The following is a 26805-nucleotide window of genomic DNA, read 5'->3' as shown; positions in this document are numbered from 1 at the left end:
TTCAATTATCTAGTACATATACCTACAAACTGAATTGCTGGGTCATATAACTCAATGTTTAATATTTTGAGGAACTGCCAAACTTGTTCAAAGTCTGCATTATTTTACAACCACATCAGCAATGCATGAAGGTTCCAGTTTCCCCATATCCTCACCAACATTAGTTACTGTCTTTTTACTTTAGTCATTATGGTGAGCGTGATAATAATATTCATTATGGTACTGACTTTCATTTCCTTGATGAATAATGATGTTGAGCATCTTTTTGTACGCTTACTGGCCATTTGTGTATCTTCTTTAGAGAAGTGTCTATGCAGATTCTTTGTCCATCTTTCAAGTGGGCTTTCTTTTTATTATTAAGTTGTAAGAATTCCTTATATACTGTAGATACAAATCCCTTACCAGACATAATTTGTAAAAATTTTCTCCAATTCTGTCTTTTAACTTTCTTGACGCTGTCTTCTAAAGTGCAAGTTTTTAAATTTGACACAGTCCAATTTACTTGTATTTTCTTTTGTAATGTGTGCTTTTGTGTTACACGTATGAAAATATTGACTAATTGAAGTTTACAAAGATTTATAACTATTTCCTTCTAAGAGTTTTATAGTTTTGGCTCTAACTTTAGGTCTTTGATTCATTCTGAATTCATTTGTTTTTAATTAACTGACGAATTATAACTGTATACAGTTTTGAGGTAAACTGATATTATGTGTACACTGTGTAATAACAGAATCAGACTAGTTAACATACTGATTACATTAAATACTTATCATTTGCTCCTCCTGTCTAACTATAATTTTGTACCCTTTGGCCAACATTTCCCATCCTCTCCACCTTCTGGTAAACACTATTCTTCTCTCTGCTTCTGGAATTCAATTGTTTCAGAATCCACATATTAGTAAGACCATGCAGTATTTCTCTTTCTATGCCTGACTTACTCTACTTAGCATAATGTCCTCCAGGTTCACCCATGTTATCACAAATGACAGAATTTCCTTCTTTCTTAAGGCTAACTAGTATTCTACTGTAGTGGATATATATATACCGTATTTTTCCTTCCATTCATCCGCTGATAGGTACTTCCATTGTTTCCATATCTTGGCTTTCATGAATAGAACTAGGGAGTACAGATATCTCTTTGACATAGTGACTTCAAGTCTTTAGGATAGATACCTAGAAGTAGAACTGCTGGATCATACTGTAATTTTATTTTCAGTTTTTTGAGGAACCTCCATATAGTCTTCCATAATGGTTGCACTAATTTACATTCCTAAAAACAGTGTAAAGGATTCCCTTTTCTCCACAAGCCATATAATTTTTGTATATGGTGTGAGGTGGGGGTCCAACTTCATTCTTTTGCATATGGATATCCAGTTGTCCAAGCACCATTTGCTGAAAAGACTATTCTTTCCCCATTGAATTGTCTTGGAATCCTTTTCAAAACTCAACTGACAATAAACATACAGGTTTATTTCTAGACTCTCCATTCTACTTAATTGATCTATATGGCTACATTCACGCCAGTAATACATTGTCTTGATGACTGCAGTTGTGTAATAAGTTTTGAAAACAGAAAGTGTGGCTGGGCATGGTGGATCATGCCTGTAATCCCAGCACTTTGGGAAGCCAAGGTAGGTGGATCACTTGTTGAGCCCAGAAGTTTGAGACCAGTCTGGGCAACATGGTGAAAACCTATCTATAACAAAGAATACAAAATTTCACCAGGCATGGTGGTGTGTGCCTGTAGTCCCAGTTACTCAGGAGGCTAAAGGTGGGAGGAGAGCTTGAGCCAAGAAGGTGCAGGCTACAGTAAGCCATGATTGTACCATTGCACTCCAGCCTGGGTGACAGAGCGAGACCCTGTCTCAAAAAAAAAAAAAAAAGTGACTCCTCCAACTTCATTCTTTTTCAAGACTGTTTTGGACTTCATTCTTTTCTTACTAAATGAAAATTTATACTTGAAAACAAGTCATCTCCCTCCCTGTCAAAAAGTTTTAGTTAGGTAAACTACTGAACATAAAGTGAAAAATTCGTTCTTGGTTGATACATATTCATAGGAGTCAAAAGACCTTTTTTTCTAGGTGAATTTCAGCTAAAGTGGTATTCTCAAGGAAGAAGTATAAAATAGAAAGGGGGGTATCTGAATCTCTTGGATTAAAACAAAATACATGTAAAAATCTGTATACACTTCGATCAGTTTTACTTTCCTTTGAGAATCACTAACACTATAGTTCTTTGTAGCACCACAAGCCAAGATTTTCTTCACATTTTCTTGATATCTTATATATCAAATAAACAATAAAATATTGCTTTATAAATATGCAATAGCATTCAGTATACTTTTAAAAACTAGAAATGCCCCTTTCTACAAGATTGCTAGTTTCTTATACTTTTCCTACTAGCAAACTATTAAGAATCATTTGTGTCAAATATTTTAACTATTTATTGCAAAAAAGGAAGCAAGAATTCCTTAGTAAAACGTAAGTCCTGAAGTCAGGGATGTAGCATATGCATGCTGTCAATCTGATAGATTTCTGTCCCTGTCCCACCTCTCACCTGACCCTTCATATACTTTATAGATTGCTCCAAAGAAAATGTATTAAACTGAGGCCCTGGAATTAGGTAAACACACAAAATAACTCAAAAGGCAACCCTGCACAAGAATCTGCAGTTGATAATTACAGGGTATTATATCCCAGGAAACATATGGAGGGTCTTTTGACTCAGGTCCTAAAATACAACTATAAATAAATTAGCTTTGAAGTGACAATGTCATGAAACTTCAGTTTGTCTGGAAAAAAGTTCCTCTGTAGAAATAAAACATCACTGGCAAATTAGTAAATAACTTTACACTGCATATTCTGGGACAGGTAACAATTTCAAATGGATGCCATTATCTGCAAGTCAAAAGTTAAACTGAGCTACATCGCCAGGAAGTTATTTTTCCATGCCTAGGCACACACAACACTTTTAAGTATACAGGGATTTAACCAAGTATGAGTAAGTTACTGTAGACCCAATAAAATTTCACATTAGTTAAAATCAATGTTTCTTTTGGTCTATGGAAAACACTATACTAATGTAGAGCAATTATTGCATTAGAATAATTCTGTTAATGCCTCTTTACTGTTTCACTTATTTTTAAAATGTTGGCATCATATCGTATGTGTAATACCTACTTTCTACAAGTGGTTATTATGAACTATAGTCATATTTCCTTGTACTATAATAGAATAAAGATGTTTACCCTGGAGTTCTTGGGAGAGCTATGGGAAGGCCAAGAATCACCTAAAGTTGCATACAAACTGTCTGGTATTTATTCATTTTTCTGGGGGGAAGTGTCCACTGCTATTAATGCATTTTCAAAGTAGTCCATGATTCAAAAACTATTAAGAGCTGCTGCTTTAGTCAGCAATAAATGAAAAAATTTGATAATACAAGAACAAATTAAGTACCAACTAACACAATCAACAAACGTCTTGTTTATGTATTACAAACTATGTGTATTACAAGTAAAAAAAACCTGTATTAAAATGTGTAAGAGGGTGTACATACATGTACTGGGAGTGAAAAAATGATATCAGTTTAATAAACAGTCTCTGCAATCTATTAAAAACACAAAAGCTCGATAGCAGCACAAAAAATGTCCAAAGGTAATATATGATACTAAACTCCAAATGCATGTTTATAAAGATGCATCATATATCTATCAAAAACTTACCAAAAAGAGCTATTTTATACCTACTACACTCTGATTTGATATCTTAGACCTCTAAAAGATTGTCTGGGCCAGGCGTGGTGGCTCATGTCTGTAATCCCAGCACTTTGGGAGGCTGAGGCGGGTGGATCACCTGAGGTCAGGAGTTTGAGACCAGCCTGGCCAACACGGTGAAATCTCGTCTCTACTAAAAATACAAAACTTAGCCAGGCATGCCTACAGTCCCAGCTACTTGGGAGGCTGAGGCAGGAGAATCGCTTGAACCTGGGAGGCAGAGTCTGCAGGGAGCCAAGACAGCACCATTGAACTTCCAGCCTGGGCAAAAGAGCAAGACTCTGTCTCAAAAAAAAAAAAAAAAAAAAAAAAAAAAAGATTATCTGACAATGAAAATGTTAAGCCAGGAAACAAGAGTGTAGATACACATGGGCACTGAACAAACTACAGGACAGGGATAAGATAATTAAAATCTAAAATATTGCTAAATGAAGATAGTGAAAATAAGGTTGAACTGTACAGAAGCTCCTTGATTTACAATGGGATCATATCACAGTCAACCCATACATAACAAGTTGAAAATATCCTAAGCTGAAAATGCAAACAGTATGTCCAATCTACTGAAATCATAGCTCAGCCTAGACTACCCTTAAATGTGCTCAGCACAATTACATTAGCCTACAGTTGGGCAAAATAATCAAACACAAAGACTATTTTATGATAAAGTGTCAAATATCTCATGTAACCTATTGAATACTGTCTTGAAAGTGAAAAACAGAATGGTTGTACAGGTACTCAAAATACAGTTTCCACTGAATCTGTGCTGCTTTCACAATATTGGAAAGTCAAAAAAACATTAAGCCATCCTAAGTCGGGGACTGTCTGTAACTGAAAGCAAAGCAAAGGAATCATGGGGACCATGTGTAATTGAAAGCAAAGCAAAGGAACTGACCATTACAATGGTTGAAACAAAATTAAACTTAAAGGTACCTCAAACTGATTTCATATATTCACTACAGTAAGATTTAGGGGTTGCACTAATTTGCTGGTAGACACAAATTTTTACACTATACATATAATAAGTAATAAATATGACTCAATGGGTTCTGGGTATCAAGTTCACATTAAGGATCACATCGTTTTTCCCAAAGGTACAAAATTCCATGAATAGAGGCTATCAATTGAGCTACCGATGAATCAGATGGTTTTTCCACCACCCTACACCAACTATTACTGTATATACTGTAATACAGTAGTTTCCCCTTAACTGTGGATGATATATTCCCCAGTGGATTCCTGAAAACATATATAGTACCAAACTATATACTATGCTTTTCCTATACATACATACCTATGATAAAGTTTAATTTATAAATTAGGCACAGTAAGAGATAAAAAAACAATTAAAATGATATACTATAATTAAAGTTCTGTGAATGTAGTCTCTCTCTCTCAAAATATTTTCTTGTACTACACTTATCCTTCTTCTTGTGATAATGTGAGATGATAAAATGCCTATGTGGTAAGATGAAGTGAGGTGAATTACACAGGCCTTGTGGCACAGCCTTAGTCTACTAATGATCTTCTGACCATACACCAGGAGGAGGATCATCTGCTTGGAATGATCCTGGATCAGTGAGCCATAATAATGTCCATGGCTGGATGTCAGGAGCAAATGATGTCGATGACTAATGGGCAGGTAGTGTATACAGCATAGATATACTGGACAAAGGGAGGATTCACATCCCAAGAGGAATGAAGCAGGACAGCATGAGATTTCAGCATACTACTCAGAACAGCATGCAATTTAAAACTCATAAATTGTTTATTACTAAAATTTTCCACTTAAAAAAATGTTTCTGAACTGTGGTTGGCTCTGGGTAACTAAAACAGTAGAAAGTGATACCTGTGGATATCAAGAGACTACTGTAGTAACAGTAATAGTAGTAGTAGTGATGCTTACTTCTTACGGTTAATATAAGAATTAAGTGTGGTAATGAATGTAAAGTGCTTAACCCAGTGCCTGCACAAAGTAAGGTCTCACTGAGTGGCAGCTTTTATGATGAGCAGTCATTTCTCAATATGGGAAAAATGCAGAATTCTGAGAAGCCAGGGATCCACTGATCTTTTTGTCTAAATTATACCACAAACAAGCATCAGTCAAATTGAAAGCCTAGGAAAACAATTATTTAGACAAACATTTGTAACAAAAATGTAACTCTCAACTTCTATAGAACTGTTTTTGTTTACTAACAAAAAAAAATTGAAAGCAACTACTTTCTCATAAGTCCTGCAATTGTAAAAAGATATGCTTGCTTAAAAAAATTAACATCACAGAATAGTAAAAAGCAAAAAATAAAAGTTCTCTCCTTTTCACCTTCCCTTAATTCTATTCTCCATTGTAGAATTTGCAGGTCCTTCTAAATCTTTTTCTATGGATAGGCATCAAGAAATGAAGTCCATCTACTTGGCTCCCATAGCATAATCAAAAGTTTATTTGCATCTGTGTTGCACTTTCAAATTTCTTACATAAAATTGCAGTTAGAGATAACCGAAATTACTAGCTCTTCCCTGCGTAAGAGCTATCTACATAGACATCTAAATTGGTAAATGTTAAGAGAAAACTAAACAGTAGTTTAGTAAAGTTGTATTAGAAAAGAAATTAAGAAACTTTAACTGCCTTATAATTTTATTATTGCAAATAATTTAAGATTCAATATGTTTAATGTCAAGCTTTTTAAAAGAGATATACCCAAATTCTAAAGGGCAGTTACGAAAACTATGAAAATTATACTGAAATTCCATTATCAAGAGGTGGAGATGAAACTATCTCTGTAGGAATTTTAATATTTAAAATTAAAAACTTCTACAAATGGTTGGTTTATTTTAAAATTGTTAGTTTTGTGAAAATTTAATCCAGAAATAAAACTCTGGACTAAAGTTCATCTTACCTTATTTGAAATTTATGTTTTAAAGTTTGGAGAGTGGAGGGGAGAAATTATTAGTAAAACTTAACAGCATTCTCAGATTCAAAACTTCCCAGATTGCTTATATGGAATTTTTTGGGGACACTTGTCATTTATGTAAGAAAGTTAATAATCAAACTTAGGAAAGCCAATGTATCATGTAAACTTTTTGAAAGACAATGCTGTATCACTTTACCTTAATGCTGTTATTTTCAGAATCAATTATGTAATTCGAAATACAATCATGCAGTGCAATCTATGTAATCATTAAAAATATACTTAATTGTTCAGTTTTTAAAAGTCCACAAAGCAGTAAGATGGTATTTTTATTTAAATAAAAAGAAAATAAAGTATATGAAAATATTTATAGAAGTATCTTTCATGATGTGCTAGAACAGTAAGTGATTTTTTGTCTATTTGTCTCTCTGTGCTTTCTCACTCTTTCTTCTGCATTGAGCATATAAAATCTAAGACTATGTAGTTATAAAAAAAGTGACTCTCATTAAAAACTATTATCTTCACCAGCATTATACAATCCTTCACAGGACTCTCTTCTATAAAGCTCCACTGCTATGGCCAACTGCAGAGGTGCCAAAGGATAATGTTATACGTCAGTGAACATTATGTTTGGCAAAATTCCTGGTAGAGGTTTTCTAAAAATGTTTTATTTTTTTCCCATGTTTCTGGAACTATATCAGATATTTCTTGAGATTTTTATATTAAGGAAGATTTTAAAGGAAAAAAGCACATTGAGAAGTCCCTAACGGAATTTGTCTTTTTACAAATGCTGTGAAAATCCATGCATTTTTGATATGTAGAGGTCAAACGGCATAACGAAATGATGATCTGACAATTGTATGCATGAAATTAACTTTAGAAAGTTAAATACTTGTGTTTTTCATGCTTAGAAATGATTTTCCATGACTTTCAAATCTGTTCTTGTACTTTTAATTTAATATAATGTATTTGGATTTTACTCTAAATATTTTAGAAAAACCTTCTTATTAGAGGGCAGTGAGGAAAACGAAAAATGTTAGCTAGAATGAGATAAAGTTCATTTAATTAAACTGTTTTACTCATGCTGTAAATTATTGGCATAGACATCTGAGTCAATAAACAACATACACAACAACCACATTAACTTTTCTTATTAATTCCCAGCTAATTTCAAATTCATGAATGGACAATGGTTTAACAAGTTAATTCAATACAAACCTTAACTGAAAATTATTTTGGTGCCCTCAGATATTAAAACACAAGAATAAAAAAAGTCCCTGCTCAGAAAGTTTATAAAATAATGAGGCAAAAGTTTATAAAATAATGAGGCAAGTCTACCACATAAAAAAAACTTCATAAAGTTTATTATATGATTATTCACTTTCCTTTTTCTTGCTTAAACTCAAATTCAGAGAAGAGTTACCTATTTTTGCAAGGTTAGCTTCCCCCAGATACTCTATTACGAGGTTTTCAAGGGAGAAAATGAAAAGAAAGCAGAAAAGAACAGTTTAATACGAGTTCCCTAGTTATCATAAGCTGTTACCTTAAAAAAAGTGAGAACTGAACTGGGCATCTATGAGACCACCTTTATGAAAATTTCGAATCTATTCCTAAAGTCATGTTTATCAGTCTATGAAAGTATTTGTTTAAAATACAGAATGTCTTAATAACATTTAACTTTGAAAACAAACACATATAACTTCTCTTTTCCAACTTGTATCATGAAAACTAAAATAGCTAGATCAGCATTTCTCAGGAATTTTCATTCAAATGAGACCGTGTATATATTTAACATTTGAGGAACAGATGTTAGCAACAATAGGAAGGAGGGAGGGATGGAGGCAAGCAGAAAGGAGAAAGAAGAAGATTTGGTATTTATTATTTATTTATTTATTTGAGACAGAGTCTCGTTCTGCTGCCCAGGCTAGAGTGCAGTGGCACTTGGCTCACTGCAACATCTGCCTCCCAGGTTCAAGCAAGTCTCCTGCCTCAGCCTCTGGAGTTCCTAGGACTAAAGGCGCACCCCATCATGCCTGGCTAGTTTTTGTATTTTTAGTAGAGACAGAGTTTCACCATCTTGGTCACGCTGGTCTCGAACTCCTGACCTCAAGTGATCTGCACACCTCGGCCTCCCAAAATGCTGGGATTACAGGTGTGAGCCACCACGCCCGGCTGTGATATTTATTATTTAATTGATGGACTCATTGACACAGTCTTGCTCTGTCACACAGACGGAGTACAGGGGCATAATCTTGGCTCACTGCAACATTTGTCTCCTGGGCTGAAGCAATCTTCCCACTTCAGGCTCCCAAGTAGCTGGGGCTATGGACGTGTGCCGCTATGCTTGGCTAATTTTTCTATGTTTTGTAGAGACTGGGTTTTGCCATGTTCCCTAGGCTAGTCTCAAACTCCTGGGCTTAAGCAATCCACCCACCTCGGCCTCCCAAAGTGCTGGGATTACAGGCGTGAACTACTGCCCCTGGCTGGACCAGTAACATCTGGGGCTATATTAAACACACACACAACACTCCTATGAAGTTTATTAACCTTCATGCAATAAGACTTAGAACTATACTAAACATATACACACTTGCACAAAATACAAAGCCCATGAGCCTCCGTGCAATGTGTAGCAACTTCCAGTCAATAAATGGATGGTAAACTACTACTGGTAATTCCATCTATCTTGGGCAGCCATGGTCAAGGACGTAGAAGGGACCTCGAAACCAGATATCCCAAAATGCCCTGGATGCTTGGAAATACTTACAATTCTCTTATCTTATATCATTATCAAAACCTCCTATAAGCAGTGATCTTGGAACTTACCTACTGTAGTAAGGTGATATTTCTTAAGTATAAATGCAAGATGACAGCACAGCACATGACGAGCGTTTTGTTTCAGAGTTGGCCTGCTACTACATATCGATCATGGATCATTTTGCAAAAAATAAGTGCTTAATGAAAACGAACTCTGAAATTATCAGTAACAAAATCTATTAAGCAGGTAGCATAAACTAATATTAGCAGAAAAATGAATTACAAGGACTAACAAAAGTGGTACAAGCAAGCTCTAGACCTAAAGGTTTATAAGGTATTACAGCAGGCATGAGATAGGGAATTATCACAGATGCTCACTTAGCTTCCTCAAAAATTCTACTTGTATTATTGTGAATTAATTAAAATTAATGACAAATCGCCACAAAATTCTAAAATATAATCAGTAGAGAAATGATACAATTCTAATGAGCTAAACGTATATGACAAATAGAATGGCCAATATGCCCAGAGAATTTTAGCATGGTGATGGTGAGCTCAAGTACATCAAATAAAAGCCTAGGGACAGGAGAAATGCTGAATGGTTGTGTAAGAGCAGAGATCAGGAAACTACAGTCCATTGTCTGTGTGAGGCCCATAAGCTAAGAATTAACAGATTTGCAATCAATTTGATGATTAGAAAGTACTAACTTTGAACATCAATTAAGAGAAAGGTTAAAGGTTATATTCCCCCAAAAAGAACTCAATTCTTCTGGTTAGTAGAGCTGTATTTAAAAAAAAAAAAAAAAAAAAAAAAGTACTCAATTATTATACCTCTAACTTCATCAATAAAAAAATTTGTGAAAATGTGTTTTCTCTTTTGTTATTGAAGTACGTATATGATATCCTCGATTTTGCCTTTTGGCCCACAAAGTCTAAAATATTTTATCTAGTCCTTTACAGAAAAAGTTAGCCAAGTTCCGTATTCGAGCATTAATTTACATGACGGGGTAGGCTTTTAGAAAATAAAGAAAGCGGATCACGAGGTCAGGAGATCGAGACCACCCTGGCTAGCATGGTGAAACCCCGTCTCTACTAAAAAGACAAAAAAAATTAGCCGGGTGCAGTGGTGGGCACCTGTACTCCCAGCTACACGGGAGGCTGAGGCAGGAGAATGGCGTGAATCCGGGAGGCAGAGCTTGCAGTGAGTGGAGATTGCGCCACTGCACCCCAGCCTGGGCGACAGAGCGAGACTCCGTCTCAAAAAAAAAAAAAAAAAGAAAGAAAATAAAGAAAGCAAACTATTCAAATTTAGATCTGAGTGTAGCATAGAAATCAAAAAGAAAATAGTTCTGTTAACAAGGGTAAAAGGTTAGATCTGAAACTCAAAGATGGTACCAAAAAGAAGATGCAAATACCACAGCAGTCTAAGCTGCAAACTGTAAGAAATTATATGGATAATAAAGAAGATTGCTGATTACACACTGATCTTTTCACAATACTTGTACACAATGACATCTAGCAAAACCACCTTTGATTTTAAAAATCCCTATTTTTAAAGAATGAAGTACAAGGGTTTGAAAAGAACTTGATCACAGTCCTATGTTCATGGTATAAGCTACTGAGGAGTTACAGCTCAGTATAATAAAAACTAAATTCAAGCTGTCCAACACAGAATAAGCTGCAACCCTAAGTAGTAATCTGATGCTGGAAGGGTTCAAGAAAATACTAGAAAATCATTTGTTAGGAATGTAACTAAAAGGTTATTTCATTGTGTGTTGGATAGGACGACATGACCTCTAAGAAGATTTTTCAATTTTACAATTCTATGAAAAATTTGGGGTATCACAAACAAAGCCCCAGAGACAGTATGTGTTGTTGCTTTGTCCAAACTGAAACCTTAGAATGAACCAATCTAGTGATATAAATCTAGACACTAGGTTTTTGTTTGTTTGTTTGTTTGTTTGTTTTTAAGTAAAGGGCCTTCTTTTAAGATTTCAAATATTTAAAACTTAAAAAAATTACATTTAAAAACTCAATTAAAAACTCAGCTCTACTGTTCTTAAAAGGAAACATATATTCTAAGATAATATTTAAATATTTGCTGTTAATAAAGGTGTTATGTATGCAAAGCTAAATGAAAGCAGAAGCTGTGTCTGAGCAAAACCAGACATATCTTCTGCTTTCATTCAGCTTTAAATAAAATTTAAAATAAATAAAATTATATTTAATCCATATAGACCCAACAAATAAAATTATATTAAATCCATAAGTCAAATGTTTCTATCAATGATCTAGCCAGACATGTAGGCATTCATTCTTTCATTTTATAAATACTGAATATATATAAATAGTGACCAAATACAAGTATCTCCTATGTGCTCCACAGAGTATTAGGAGCAGGGAGTATACAGTGAGCAAAAACAGACACAGCTTCTGCCTTTATTCAGTTTACATACATTTTAGTGAGCTTATAGTCCAATTTTGCTTTTAAGTACTTTAAATAACAGATATATACCTTTCTTGCATTAGATATACATAACAGCTTTTCTAGAATCATACAAGCAAAGAGTAACTCAAACAAAAACCAAAAGGCTGGGGGGCGTTCTTATACCCACTTTATAGCTGAACTTGCTATGTGACCTTGGATTGCTTCCTCCATTTTTTAAGTTTCTCATGTGTGTATGTGTGTGATATATTATTATTAAAGTAGTACCAAAATTCCTTCCAGTTCAAATATTCTGATTCAACCTTCTCACCTTGATTATTTCCACCAATTGATCCACACCACTATCCCCTGGAAATATTGGTTGTCCTAGTAGCAGCTCAGCCAACACACAGCCAGCAGACCATACATCTAAAGAGAAAAGAAAACAAAGCCTTATTAATACTTTATAGCTTGAACTGAAAAATGTTTGTATACATTTTCTAATTTTACTGTGATCACAGAGTAAATATCACAAGGAAAAGATTATACAATCCAAAACAGAGAAAACTTCATAAAACTTCCCTAATGTTCTTTTTAATTAAATGTTAAACTTACCAAAGAGGAAACCAGACCAATAAGAATATTCTAATAAAGGGTAAAGTCTATTATTATCAAATTTCAGGTATTCAAGTCTTCAAATAGCAAGACAGAGGATTACAGTACCAAAGCTATGGCAGGACTATCTATTTATCATACTTAAAAATAATTCAAAGTGACACAATCTCTGCATATTAGTAGGTACTTACAGAGGAACAGCAAGGAAAGGTTCAATCTCTCCCAGACCCTGGGCTTTAAGTCAATGCAAATTCTGAGGAACACTTTTAATACTTTAAATGGTTGATTTTTATGTTCTAGGATGACTGACAGAAAAATGTGCTTAAATATATTATCATTTTTAAATAAAACGGAATGGCAAGATACAGGAATATATTTTACTTCATAAATTATAAAAATAATCCACTTTTAAGTCAAAATGAAAACCTCAATCCCTAGAGAAAATTTTAAAAATTAACTCAATTAATACACTTTAAAAATACTTTAAAGTATACATCCTAGTTTACCCAGGATAGTTATGGCTTATATATTATCCTGGGATAATTATTAGTAATATCCTCTTTCTCTCTCAAAAGTATTACTGGATTAGAAGATAAACTACAATCACTCTATTTTAAAGCCCACTATTAAAACTTCCTACAAGAAAAGGCTGCTTTTTAGCTTCCAGATATCTGAGATTCCTAGGTTTCTAATGTACCAACACTCAAGTGCTTTAGGGAGACGAATATGAATCATTGCTGGACTTTACCACCTACCAGTAGGGAAGGAGAAGAAGGAACAGTAAATGGTTGACAACAAAAATTTTAAAGGTCTGATGTGGTGAGATGTACTATCAAGAGAGACTGGAAATCACTGCTCCAGTGACTACTTTTTATTGACCTAGAAAAATGACATAGTATTCATTTAACAAACTCAAGTTGATTTTGTTCAGACCTAAGTTAATAACCAAGACATCTATTCTGCAAATATAGACCAAGAATCCTATTTAATATATTAGGAAATTGATAAATGAAGCAAATATGAAAGCTTGCTAGGGAATCTTTACTCAAAGCCAACAGTAATACTAACTGTTATAGTCAAGTGGAAAAGATGTATCTCCTTATTTATGTAAATGCTTATTTTAATCCAAGTTTTAAAATATCCCTTTACCTAGTTAATAAGATGGAAGGTAAGATGCACTCAACTTTTTTCCTCTCTAATACGGAATGATTCATCTCAGAATACAAGGCTGAAAAAATTGTAGGGGAATAATTATGCCTTCATAAAAAAGGCATAAAAAAGTGTTTCCTAAGAAAGGAAACACTTTCTTAGGCAAGATTTAGCTACAAATATGGAAGACAAAAAGTAAAACATCAAGAAATACTCTTGCCTAGAAGTTACCACAGAAGATTGATACTCAAAAGATTCAGGTGACAACTATACTAGCAGCCTTCAATTCATGTTACATCAGTCAAGTTAGTAAAAACAAAGTATTTATCAATCACTTTCTGAATGACACTAAAATCTCTTCTACTCTTATTTTAAAGGAGAAATGGATGAAATTCTCCAAATAGAATAAAACTTCAACTAAATAGAAGGTACTGGAAAAATAAAAATAGTGCTTTGGCACACTGAAAATTAGTTAGTTGGGGTTAAAGCCAGAATAGCATTTTGTTTCATACTTAACTCAGGTTCATGTTAAAGTGATCTTTCAAGACCATTTAGTTTAACACACTTATTTCATGGAATAAGGAAATTAAGACATGATAAAGTTAAATGACTTCCCCAAGGTAAAGGTACTGAATAGTAGAGCTAGGCCTGGAATCATTCTCAGTTCCCAATCAAGACACCACTCTCTTGAATAACTGTCTCACTGTCACAGAATAACAGCTTCTTCAAGGGTCTGTCTGTAAGTTCAATCCCTTGTTCTAAGGAAGCCTTTTGTTCTCATTCTGCCATTTCTCAGTAAGACAATATAATCAGAGACATCAGCTTTACCTTTGGCTGTATCTAAATATGACAATAATCTTGTCAGAAGCAGTTACTCTTCGTTTCAAACATTATGGTTAAAAACATTTAAAAATGTCACTATATTAGTATACTTTTTGGGGGGTCTGTTTAAAAACATTACAGTCTTAAGCAGCAAGTATCCTAAGTTTATAATGGGAGGCCAAACCTAGGCTTGTTAGGGTTCAAAAGACTCCTGTTTGTGTAACTGTTCCTTAATGTGTGAGATGATGTGATAACTTTTTGAGAAGAATCAAACTGCCTTTATTTTAGGTGTTTCTGGCACAACTCACACCAGTATATATAGATAATCAGTATCATATATTTGAATAAAATGTAAAGCAGCTGGAAAATACAATGATATACCCAAAGACAAGGGGCTGAAATTTGCTCTTGAAGAGAGTCAAGTCTAAAAATGCCACAAAAAGAATACCACCTTACATTTCTACAGTATTTTCACTAACATTTTATTTAAGCCTCACAGCCACTCAGAAAAGCAGAACTGTCAGTAATCTCCACTTTACTTCAATAGTGACCTGATGCTCAAACCTAGGTCGACCACAAGCAAAATATTCTTTGTACTATTTCTCATCTGTCCATTAATATATGCCATGTACCACAGCCATAAGAAGACTCTGAGAATTACATACACATACATATACATATTATTATGCTCTCTACCCTCTGGTAAAGCAGATTTCAAAGTGTGGTCTACAGAGGACACTTTGTACTCTTTGCACCTGGGTCCTCTAGACATTTTTAGATGTCCCAGAGGGCAAAACTCTTTTCACAAGAATACACTTTTACTGGGTTAACATTTGTACTGAGGGTACAAAGGAAATGGTGGGTAAAACTGCTGGCCTCTTGGCAGAAATCAAAATGCGCTTGGCATTTTGCCATTTGGCAAAATAAAAAAATAATGTGTTTCTGATTAGGGTGTTTGCTTATATCAGAGAATTTCTATTTGTATCAAAAAGACAGAAAACTGTCACAAGGTCTGTTTTATTTTTTGTTGTTGCTGTTGTTGAGAGGGGGTCTCATTCTGTCACCCAGGTTGGAGTGCAGTAGTGCAGTCTCAGTTAACTACAACCTCTGCCTCCTGGCCTCAAGCCATCCTCCCACCTTAGCCTCCCAAATAGCTGGGAGTACAGGGGCATGTCACCATGCCCGGCTAATTTTTGGTAGTGACGAGTTTTCACTATGTTGCCCAGGCTGGTCTCAAACTCCTGAGTTCAAGTGATCTGCCCACCTCAGCCTCCCAAAGTGTTGGGATTACAGGTGTGAGCCACTGCGCCAGGCCAAGTCTGTTTTTTGTTTGTTTTAGTTTTCTGTTACTGTGGGGATTTTTTGGGTTTATTATTTGCATGCTTTTGTTTCTGTTTTTGGACTAAAGGAATTCTCTTCAGAAACAATACATAAGAATAAAATAATTTTGGTTTCCACTTGCACATCTAGCTTAAAGTTGCTCCTTGTTTGTTAGCTTCCTATTCATGTCCAGCTGATCATGCTCTCTCTGTTCACTCCTGGCTAGTGGGCTAAAATGGAGTAGAAGAGAAGGTCAATGATGATTAAAGCTAATGGTCTCTATTTAGCTCCTTCTATCACTAAACATCTTGGGTGAAGACTTGAGAAGGTCAATGACGATAAAAGCTAATCTAATGGTCTGTATTCAGTTCCTTCTATCACTAAACATCTTGAGTGAAGACTTGAGAAGGTCAATGATGATTAAAGCTAATGGTCTGTATTCAGTTCCTCCTATCACTAAACATCTGGGGTAAAGACTTGAGAAGGTCAACGATGATTAAAGCTAATGGTCTCTATTCAGTTCCTTCTATCACTAACATCTTGGGTACATACTTCTACAGAATCAGTGCATTTAGCAAAACTATTAGTGACTTAAGCTGATTTTATATTAAATAATGGAGATGGCATGAAGGAAATGTTAGCAATATGGCCATACTATCACTTTCATTATTAACTTAATGAAATAACATTAATAAATTCTCCAACTAGTGTAATCACACTCAGAAGTATTTCAGGAGGATTTTAAATAAGAAAGTAAAAAACAAAAAGTTACTTAGAATTAATTTAAATTCTTAAGGTAAAAGCTATTAGCTTTATAATTCTAATAGTCCAAGGAGGAAAAACAGAATAGTAGGTATATTTTAAATTCTGAAAAGTAAAATCTGAAAAACTCTATACAGGCATATGTCAGAGATGTTGTGGAACTGGTTCCAGACCATTAAAATAAGACACAATAAAGCAAGTCTCACAAATCTTCTGGTATCCCAGTGCATATAAAAGATATGTTCACTCTATACTGTAGTATATCACTTGTACAATAGAATTGTCTAAAAAAAATTAATGTATATACGTTAATTTAAAAACATTTATTACTAAAAAAATGCTAATGATCATCTAAGCCTTCAGTGAGTTGTACTCTTTTTGCTAGCAGAGGGTCTTGCCTTGATGTTGATGGCTGCCAACTGATCAGGGTGGCAGTTGCTGAAGGCTATAGGATGTGGCTGGAGCAATTTCTTAAAGTGACAATGAAGTTTGCCACATAAATTGACTCTTCCCTTCACGAAAGATTTTTCTGTAGTATGAGATGCTCTTTGATAGCATTTTACCCACATTAGAACCACTTTCAAAATGGGAATCAGTCCTCTCAACTCCTGCTGTTGCTTTATCAACTACAATTATGTAATATTCTAAATCTTTTGTTGTCATTTCAACAATATTCACAGCATCTTAACCAGGAGTAGATTCCACCTCAAGAAACCCCTTTCTTTGCTCATCCATAAAAAAAGCAACTTGTTTATGTTTTATCACGAGATTGCAGCAGTTCAGTCACATCTTCCGGCTCCACTTCTAATTCTAGTTTGCTTGCTATTTCCACAACATCTGCAGAGACTTCCTTCACTGAAGTCTAGCACACCTCAAGGTCATCTATGAGGCTTGGAATCAACTTCTTCCAAATGTTATTTGGACCCACTCTCACGAATCACAAATGTTCTTAATGACACCTAGAATGGTGAATCCTTTCCAAAAGATTTAAAATTGACTTTGCCCAGATCCATCAGAGTAATCACTATCTAGGGCAGCTATAGCCTTACGAATGTATTTATCAACATTTGGGTGACCAGTTGCATTGTCAATAAGCAGTAATATTTGGAAAGAAATACTTTTCTCTGGAGTAGTAGGTCTCAGCAGTGGGCTTCAAATATTCAGTGAACCATGCTACAAACAGATGTGCTATCATCTACTCATTGTTGCTCTATTTATGGAGCACAGGCAGAATACATTTAGCATCATTCTTAAGAACCCTAGGATTTTTGGAATGGTAAATGAGCACTGGCTTCCACTTAAAGTCACCAGCTGCATTAGGCCCTAACAAGAGAGTCAACCTGTCCTTACAAGCTTTGAAGCCAGGCAATGACACTTCTCCTCTCTGGAGGAAGTCTAGATTTTCTAGAGATGAAAGTCCTAAATGGTATCTTCTTCCAATACAGTATGAGACTGTTTGGTCTCCATTAAAACTCTGATGTTTAATGTAGCCACCTTCATCAATGATCTTCGTTACATCTTCTGGATAACTTGCTGCAGCTTCTACATCAGCACTTGCTGCTTGCCTTGCACTTTTATGGCATGGTGCAGTTTTTTTCCTTAAACCTCATGAAATAACCTCTGCTACCTTCAGATTTTTCTTGTGTAGCTTCCTCACCTCTCTGTCTTCACAGAATTGAAGGGAGTAGGGAGTTCAGGCCTTGCTCTGGCTCAAGTGAATGTTGTGGTTTGATCTATCCAAACCACTAAAACTTTCTCCGTAACAGCAATAAGGCTGTTTCACTTTCTTATCATTCATCTGTTCACTGGAGTAGCACTTTAATTTCCTTTAAGAACTTTTCCTTTGTGGTCACAACTTGGCTAACTGGCACAATTTCGATATGCCTTCCTCGCTAAGCTTAATCACGTCTAGCTTTTGATTAAAAGTGAAAGATGTACCTTTCACTTGAATACTTAGAAGCAACTGCAGAGTTGTTAATTGGCCTAATTTCAATATTGTTGTCTCTCAGGGAATAGGGAGGCCTGAGGATAGGAAGAGAGATGGGTCATGGCCAGCTGGTGGAATAGTCATAACATACACAACACTGATCGATTAAGTTTGCTGTCTTATATTGTTGTGGTTTGTGGCAACCTGAAACAATTAAAAATAACATCAAAGACCACTGATCATAGATCACCATAGCAGATACAATAATGAGAAAGTTTGAAATGTTGCAATAATTACCAAAATGTGACACAAAGACATGATGACACAAACACATGAAGTAAGCACATGCTCTTATAAAACTACTGCTGGCAGACTTGCTTGACACAAACCTCTGAGAGGTTTAAAAAAAAAAAAAAAAGCAGTGCCTGGGAAGTATAATAAAATGAGGTATGCCTATATATGTTTGCATCTCAAGCTTTAAGAAAAAAACATTATGGGATATATCTATCTTTTAATGCAAATAAAAGTACAGATTAGTAATACTAAATTACTAAAATCAAGAAGCAATTAATAATTATGAGCATTACATTCAGATTCATACTTACCTATACTAGAGGTATAATCAGTGGCTCCAAAGATCAACTCTGGTGCCCTATAGTACCGAGAACAGATATACGAAACATTGGGTTCTCCTCGGACCAGCTGCTTTGCACTAACAGAAAAAAAAATAAAAATAAAAAGCAGAAATTCTTTAAATCTAAACCTTAAAAGAACCTAGACTGCTACCCTTTCACAGTATCGAATGATTTTCTAAGATTCACATCATTTGAATCATATATGAAAAAGAAAATGTAAACTGTAACTATCTCTGACAAAAGAAATTTACAATTTTATCACCTTGCCCTGCAAAAAAGAATAGCAATTTTTAAAGAAAGCATTTGTCACCTAAGAAGGCACCAAAAGCAAAAAAGGGTAAGTGCTGAATTTCTTCTGATCCTGTTCCCCAAATTCCACTTCTAAAATACAAAGAAGCAAGGGCAGAAAAGAGGTATCTCCCCCACCAAAAAGCATGACAATAGATTCTAAGAATGAATATTCCTCACCCAATGTATTTCTTTAAGAAGGGCTAGAAATTGGCCACTGTATTGCATTTTGACTTCTGACTCAGGGTGAATATTTCAAGGTTTATAAACTCAATCTATTTTTCCATATCTTGGTCAATTTATTAACTGCATAAACATTTATTACCCAATAAATTATAAACAGGCCCTTCAACTTCAGGGCAGAAATGATTCACAGCCTATGAATTTTAACTGCTATAGTAAGTTTAATTGCATGTTTTCTTACTCCAATTTTCCTACTAAAATAGTTTGTAGCATGTATTTTAAACATCAAAGTATAATAAATTACAACTAATTTCTTTTGAGATGTCGCCCAAGATAATCCAAAGACAGAATAAAATAAACTGCTGTAGAAGCCAGCCATTCTGACATACATTAATAAAAAAGATAAATAAAGGCACAAAATGCAATGAAATCAAAACAGTAAAACAGTAAGTGCCAAAAAAAAAAAAAAAAAAAAAAAGGTAAGAAAATGCTGAGGTAAAGGTACTGGAAAACCAGGGTAAAGACAGATGAAAGTAGTCACAAGGATTTCTTTCAATGACTGGGCTTTCTTTTCTTCCATTTGTTTCTAGTCAATGATGACTCTAAACTTAACTTGTTTTTCCTTCATCACTAGTTTTGAAGTTTGTTTTTCAACCCTCTCCCCAAGTACTGACATACAATAACCATTTCATAAATTAACAAATACTAATCCCTGTTTTCAGGCTGCATGAAAATTATGACATTTAGTTTTCAGCATAATTGATAGGAGACCGTTATACCTTCTAAAGGACACTTTTTAATTAACAAGATAGGTTCTAATTATATTCAGAAAATTCATGACGAGACAAAATGTTAATATCCAAGCTTTGTACCGTGAAGTTTTTTCACTATTTGATGGAGCTACAAAAATGAAGCAGCCTCTCTTACAGAGGAGGCTGGTTTTAACTCCTTGCCCAATATTGTGATCACATCTAGCTTTCTGTTCCTAAATAGCCCAACTAGTCCTTTAGCTACTTTTAGGCCCCGTTTCATCTAGTGAAAAAATAAGAAGAAAGTAATAGTATTTTGTTCAAATTACCAATCTGATACGTAAAGCCCAAAGTGTTTCCCAAACTCTATCTGACCAAATCAATTCTGTTAAAAACAAAAAATTAGAGGGTTTATAAAAATGAGCTATCAAACAAGCGAAATCCCTCTTCCAAATTCTCAGAATAAAGCTATTTTATGTCCTAAGAGAAAGGGCTGTACCAAGTGTTCTGACACTATCATGAGAACAGAAGCTCTTCTAACCTTGGTGTCTCATAGTCTGTCCCTACCAAGTCAGTCACTCTCAATGGGGAAGACACCCATTAACAAGAAAACATAAATGATTTGGGCAGTTTTTCTTATAGACAAGTAGTAGTGCTTTGTTTCAAACACCAAATAAGAGCTTCATTGTCTTTCACCATTTTTAAAAATAGTTCAGGGAACAGAGTCATGGCCTGCAAAGTGATAGGTCATCTGAAATTAGTAGAATGAGGACGGTCATTGTGAAACTAAGAAAAATTAACTCATGACAGAACAGATTTGCTTATTTATTAAAGGATCTATCTCAAGAGAAGCCTGTGGAAAACATATCCTATGTTGAACCCCAAATTTAAACTGTGAATTGATGTAAAAGTATTACAAAGGGATAGGAACATAGGTATCAACAAGTGTGGGGCAATATGTAATCTATAGAGCTATGGTGAAAAGAAAGAATTTGTAACAAGGATGAAAAAATTAAATTGGAAAGAACCCAAATTATGTAGAGATGTCTTAGGGACCATGAGGAGAGAGATTAGGTGATTACACCAGTGAGGAAGTAGCAGGGTAACTGCCTGAGTTACATGGGAATATAGGCTTGACTACATGTTAAAAGGTTAGATTAGAGAGGCACAAAAGTACTGAAAACTGAAAATGGAAAGAATAAAGTTTTATTACAAATTCACAGTATATTACCAAGAATGAGTTTTTAAAAGCAGAAAGTTTGATGAAATTTGCAGGAAAAAAGGGTAGAATAAAAGGCTAAATTATAGAGGAAAATGAAGAAAACACTGCTAGTAGACCTTTTATCTCATCCCTGAATTGAGGTTAACTGTGAAGTTAAAAAGATACACAGGAATGTAATCAATATTTTGAAAAAAATTAGTTCTTACTGAAAAAGGAGTATATATCTAACATAAACTCAAACAATACTAAAATACAATCAATGAAAAAGTGAGTTTCCCAACTACATTATATTCCCAAAGTTTCCTTTCTCAGGCAATCAAATGTTATGGATTACATACTGTTTCAGAAATAAGCCACACATGTACTCGTATATATAGTCACACTCTGTATGTTTTTAAAACATAAAAGGTGGCATACAATACACATACTCTTGATCTGCTTTCTTCATTTAATGTTTCCTAGAGATCATTCCCTTTCAGTTCACAGAGAGCTGCCTCATTCTTTTTCATGGTTGCATGTATTACTCTGTATGTACCATAATTTATTTAGCCATTTTCCTACTAACGGATGCTTATAAACAATGCTATAATAAAATCCATATATATACACTATTTTGTAAACGTGTATTTCTAAGGAAATAATTCCTAAAAGTTAAAGTGTTAAATGAAGAAGTATATATACATTTATAATTTTGACAGAAACTAACAAAATTACTCTCACAGCTGCACTAGTTTATACCTCTTGGATAAGAATTACTGTGTTTAGGCTGATATTGCAAAAGGAATATATTTAAAAGAAGATAATGGGGGAGGAGGGGAGAAGGGAAGGGGCAGGGAGAGGGACAGTAGCTTACCTTCCAAAGTCACAGAGTTTTAATACGGCTGTATCAGGATCCAACAAGAGGTTCTGTGGTTTAATATCCCGATGGCAGATTCCAAAGGAATGGATATAGGCTAAACTTCGGAACAGCTGATACATATATAACTGTAATAGATAGTAGAAATTAATTAAATATTTCCTATCCTAAACAAATCAGAATACTTAAGCAGTCAATAAAATAACAGATTCTCAGAAAAGAACAGGTGAAATGCTATAGATTACCGGCACTCAATCCTCCTTTCACAAATTTCATGTCATTTCTGTATTAATTAGCTATTTCTATATGAATTAGCTAAAGCGTCATTAACCATATGTACTATTCGCATCATTCTTTAATAACTTAAGAAAGGAAATTTTACAATGTGTTTTATAACTTTTAATTTTACTAACATCTCACATTACAAGCCTGCTAAGATGGGCTTTTATTTAAAACACAAATGAAAAGCTCAGAGAAGCATCCGAAATCATGAATAATAAGTAACTTTGGGTCAGAAACCAGGTATTCTGATTTTTAAGTTTATAGTTCTTTCTAGTAGGGCACGCTGCTCAATGTAAACGTATTTCCAAAGTGTCATCTTTAGAATCATATTTTTCTGAGATGTCAGCCTCCAAGGTGATTGATACAGTGGTCTAGGAAAACTCATGTGGACTGAGAAAATCTATAATCACTGCTCTATCAAGACATCAATAACTCTGTTAGTAGCACCACCATTCTTCCTGTTAATATCCTTCAGAAAAAGTATAATTCAAAATGACATTCAAAAACAGATGCCTGACTATTGACATCATCTTAAAAAAGAGACGACGTTCTCAGTTTTCTTACCAAAAAGATACACCGAGAAACTGGGTCTGCATTGAGAAACTGGAATAAAGAATCACACTCTTGATGGCAGAAGACAGAAACTTCATGGAGAAAGAGAGTATAATTTAAATCTCAAGGTCAGTGTTCTGATTCACTTTTAAACTTTTCTGGCTGTTTACCTTCTGACCTCTACCCCGAAGTTACACCATGGACAGAATTTTTGAAATGAGTCAAACCAAAGACAACAAATATCTTGGTAAAAAAACAATTAAAAAAAAAAAAGATACTTAAAAGTCTAATGAAGCACTGACACATGGCACCATCTTTAAAAGCTACTGCTAAGGCTTAGGTTAATTAAAGTTAACATGAAACCTACTTTCCTTCTAAGAAGCACGGTGAAAACTGCAGACAGCTGAATTTTAGTACCATCTTTGAAGTTAATACGAACTATAGCTGGAAAAGTTTATGTCTTCTTTAAAATGAAGCATGATGTAAACTGTACAGAAAAGATCTTTTACAAGGTCAGCATTTTGCCAACAAAGTTAAAATTAAGGCATTTAGGTATCCATATAACTTTTTTTAAAAAACTTCATACTTCTACTATTGTACCATCATTCACAGAATCAATTTCTAAGTCCTAAAGCTTACTCTAGGAGTTTAATTCATTATCACTAAAAAGATAATCTCCAATAAGAAACTGAGTTCACAGGCATAAATTTACTAAAAACAGATTTTACTGTGTCAGGGTATTAATGTCTAGGTCAGTAAGAATCAGTGAAAACAAGTTTTCTTTTATGAAAAAAAAAAAAGCTTAAGAGTTTAAATGAGGTTAATTTTAAGATGTCTTGTATTCTTTCATCTGAAAGATCTACTCTATCTTCACTGTCTTGAAAAGTTTATCTAGAAATGTCAAGATAAAGAACAGACAAATGAGATCTAATTAAACTACAGAGCTTCTGCACAGCAAAAGAAACTACTATCAGAGTGAACAGGCAACCCACAGAATGGGAGAAAATTTTTGCAATCTACTCATCTGACAAAGGGCTAATATCCAGAACCTACAAAGAACTCAAACAAATTTACAAGAGAAAAACAATCCCATCAAAAAGTGGGCGAAGGATATGAACAGACACTTCTCAAAAGAAGACATTTATGCAGCCAATAGACACATGAAAAAATGCTCATCATCACTGGCCATCAGAGAATAGCAAATCAAAACCACAATGAGATACCATCTCACACCAGTTAGAATGGCGATCATTAAAAAGTCAGGAAACAGGTGCTGGAGAGGATGTGGAGAAACAGGAACACTTTTACACTGTTGGTGGGACTGTAAACTAGTTCAACCATTGTGGAAGAGAGTGTGGCGATTCCTCAAGGATCTAGAACTAGAAATACCATTTGACCCAGCCATCCCATTACTGGGTATATACCTAAAGGATTATAGATCATGCTGCTATAAAGACACATGCACATGTATGTTTGTTGCAGCACTATTCACAACAGCAAAGACCTGGAACCAACCCAAATGTCCATCAATGATAGACTGCATTAAGAAAATGTGGCACATATACACCATGGAATACTAATACTACACAAAAAATATATTTTGTAATACTCATACAAAAAGATGAGTTCATGTCCTTTGTAGGGACATGGATGAAGCATTTTCAGCAAACTATCGCAAGGACAAAAAACCAAACACTGCGTGTTCTCACTCATAGGTGGGAACTGAACAATGGGAACGCTTGGACACAGGAAAGGGAACATCACACACCAGGGCCTATCATGGGGTGGAAGGAGGGGGGAGGGATAGCATTAGGAGATATACCTAATGTAAATGACGAGTTAATGGGTACAGCACACCAACATGGCACATGTATACATATGTAACAAACTTGCACGTTGTGCACATGTACCCTAGAACTTAAAAAGTATATATATATATAAAAGTTTCCAACAGGGGGAAAAAAAAGAAATATGTAATATTATATATTTGTTGTTGTTTCACTTTGTAAAAGTGTATTTATAAGAAAGCCAAGAAGCTTTCTAGACTAGAAAGATAGCAAAAACAAGAACAGAAAAACAACTTATGTGCTGGGCACTGTTTTAACTGCTTTATGTGTATTATTTCACTTACTCCTCATAATAACCTTATGTAATAAGTACTAATATTATTGCCATTTTAAATATAAAATAACTGAGGCCCAGAGAGATTAAGCAACTTGCTCAATATCACACATACACAATATTCTGTAGTGGTTTGAGTAAGTGCTTCTATTTCAATTCCTATTCATGTATTTTGCCATATTTTATTAAATAAAGGTGTAAAATATAATCATTAAATAGCTTGGTGGAGGCTGGGCGCGTTGGCTCACACCTGTAACCCTAGCACTTTGGGAGGCCAAGGCAGGTGGAGTTCGAGACCACCCTAGGGGCAACATAGTGAAACCTCGTCTCTACTAAAATACAAAAAATTAGCCAGGCTTGGTGGTTCATGCCTGTAATCCCAGCTAGGAAGGCTGAGGCAGGAGAATTGCTTGAACCCGGGAGACAGAAGTTGCAGTGAACTGAGATTGCACCACTGCACTCCAGCTTGGGCCACAGTGCGAGATTCTCTCTCTCAAAAACAACAACAACAACAACAACAACAACAACAACAAAACAAAGGCAGGTTGGTGGCTAAATAAAATACTAGAATGATTAATTCTTAGAAACTCAAATTAACACATTTTGAAATGTAACAGATTTAACATGTACTAAGTGCTAAACCAAGAAAAGCATTTCTGCCTATTTGTTTACTTAATTCTTGCAACTACTCTGTGAGATACACATTATCCCCAGTTTTGCAGAAGATATTGAGGTTCAATGGTCACAATTTTTTTAATTTTTCATTTTATTCAAAGTTCATACAAAATTGTTAACATTTCTATAAAATAATTACTATGCTTCAGGTTACAGGACAAAATATCACAGAAGGGAATGTACTCTGCAGTTGAACACAATTCGAACAGTTAGTTATACGTAACTGAAATCGAATGCCCTCTTCTCGGTGCCATAATATCTGAAGTAATAAAATAATAAAGCAAGTAATAGAATACATGTTAAAACAAGTAATACCAATTTTGTTTATGATTCAAAAAATGCATCTAACTCTCTTGTGTGATCAGACCCTGTCCTTAAACATGTCTTTTCAACCAAAAAAAAATTATTAAGTTCACAACAATGATTTGCCAGTCATCTGTTTTAGAGTTGCATTTTAAAACCTACTTAGTTCTGAAATATACTCATCAGAAAAGCAAAGGTGCTCAAAAAGTTTTTAACCTGTATCTTGCTCACAGAACATACTCAACTCTCCCAGAAAAAGTGAAAGGCAATTATAAAGAAATGCAGTTGCCATTCTGGTGGCATGTATGCCAAACAAGTCCGTATCAGATGATGAGGTGCATGAAGGCAAGAGTTACTTGCATTTACTACTTTTATATCCCTCTCACAATCTAACATTTTTCATACAACAGGATTACAATAAAACTATGTAGAATGACCATGTGAAGGAGATCAACTCATAACTCATCAATTCCAGACACTGTTTTCA

The 26805-nt window shown here is 34.6% G+C and overlaps 1 protein-coding gene across 4 annotated transcripts in view; it reads right to left on the bottom strand.

The window, feature by feature from the left end:
* GSK3B (glycogen synthase kinase 3 beta) overlaps positions 1-26805 on the bottom strand; it is a 269829-nt gene that overhangs the window by 70275 nt on the left and 172749 nt on the right. For all 4 annotated transcript variants that reach the window (XM_015129960.3, XM_028844600.2, XM_028844602.2 and 1 more), the window contains exons 5-7: positions 22383-22513; positions 19058-19164; positions 12189-12286 (exon numbers count right to left, since the gene is read on the bottom strand). In XM_015129960.3, coding sequence (XP_014985446.1) covers positions 12189-12286; positions 19058-19164; positions 22383-22513 — 336 coding nt within the window. The remainder of the gene's footprint in view (positions 1-12188; positions 12287-19057; positions 19165-22382; positions 22514-26805) is intronic.

The sequence above is a fragment of the Macaca mulatta genome, chromosome 2 (assembly GCF_049350105.2).
Source record: "Macaca mulatta isolate MMU2019108-1 chromosome 2, T2T-MMU8v2.0, whole genome shotgun sequence".
NCBI classification, from domain to species: Eukaryota; Metazoa; Chordata; class Mammalia; order Primates; family Cercopithecidae; genus Macaca; species Macaca mulatta.
This window is presented reverse-complemented; position numbering and strand designations above follow the sequence as displayed.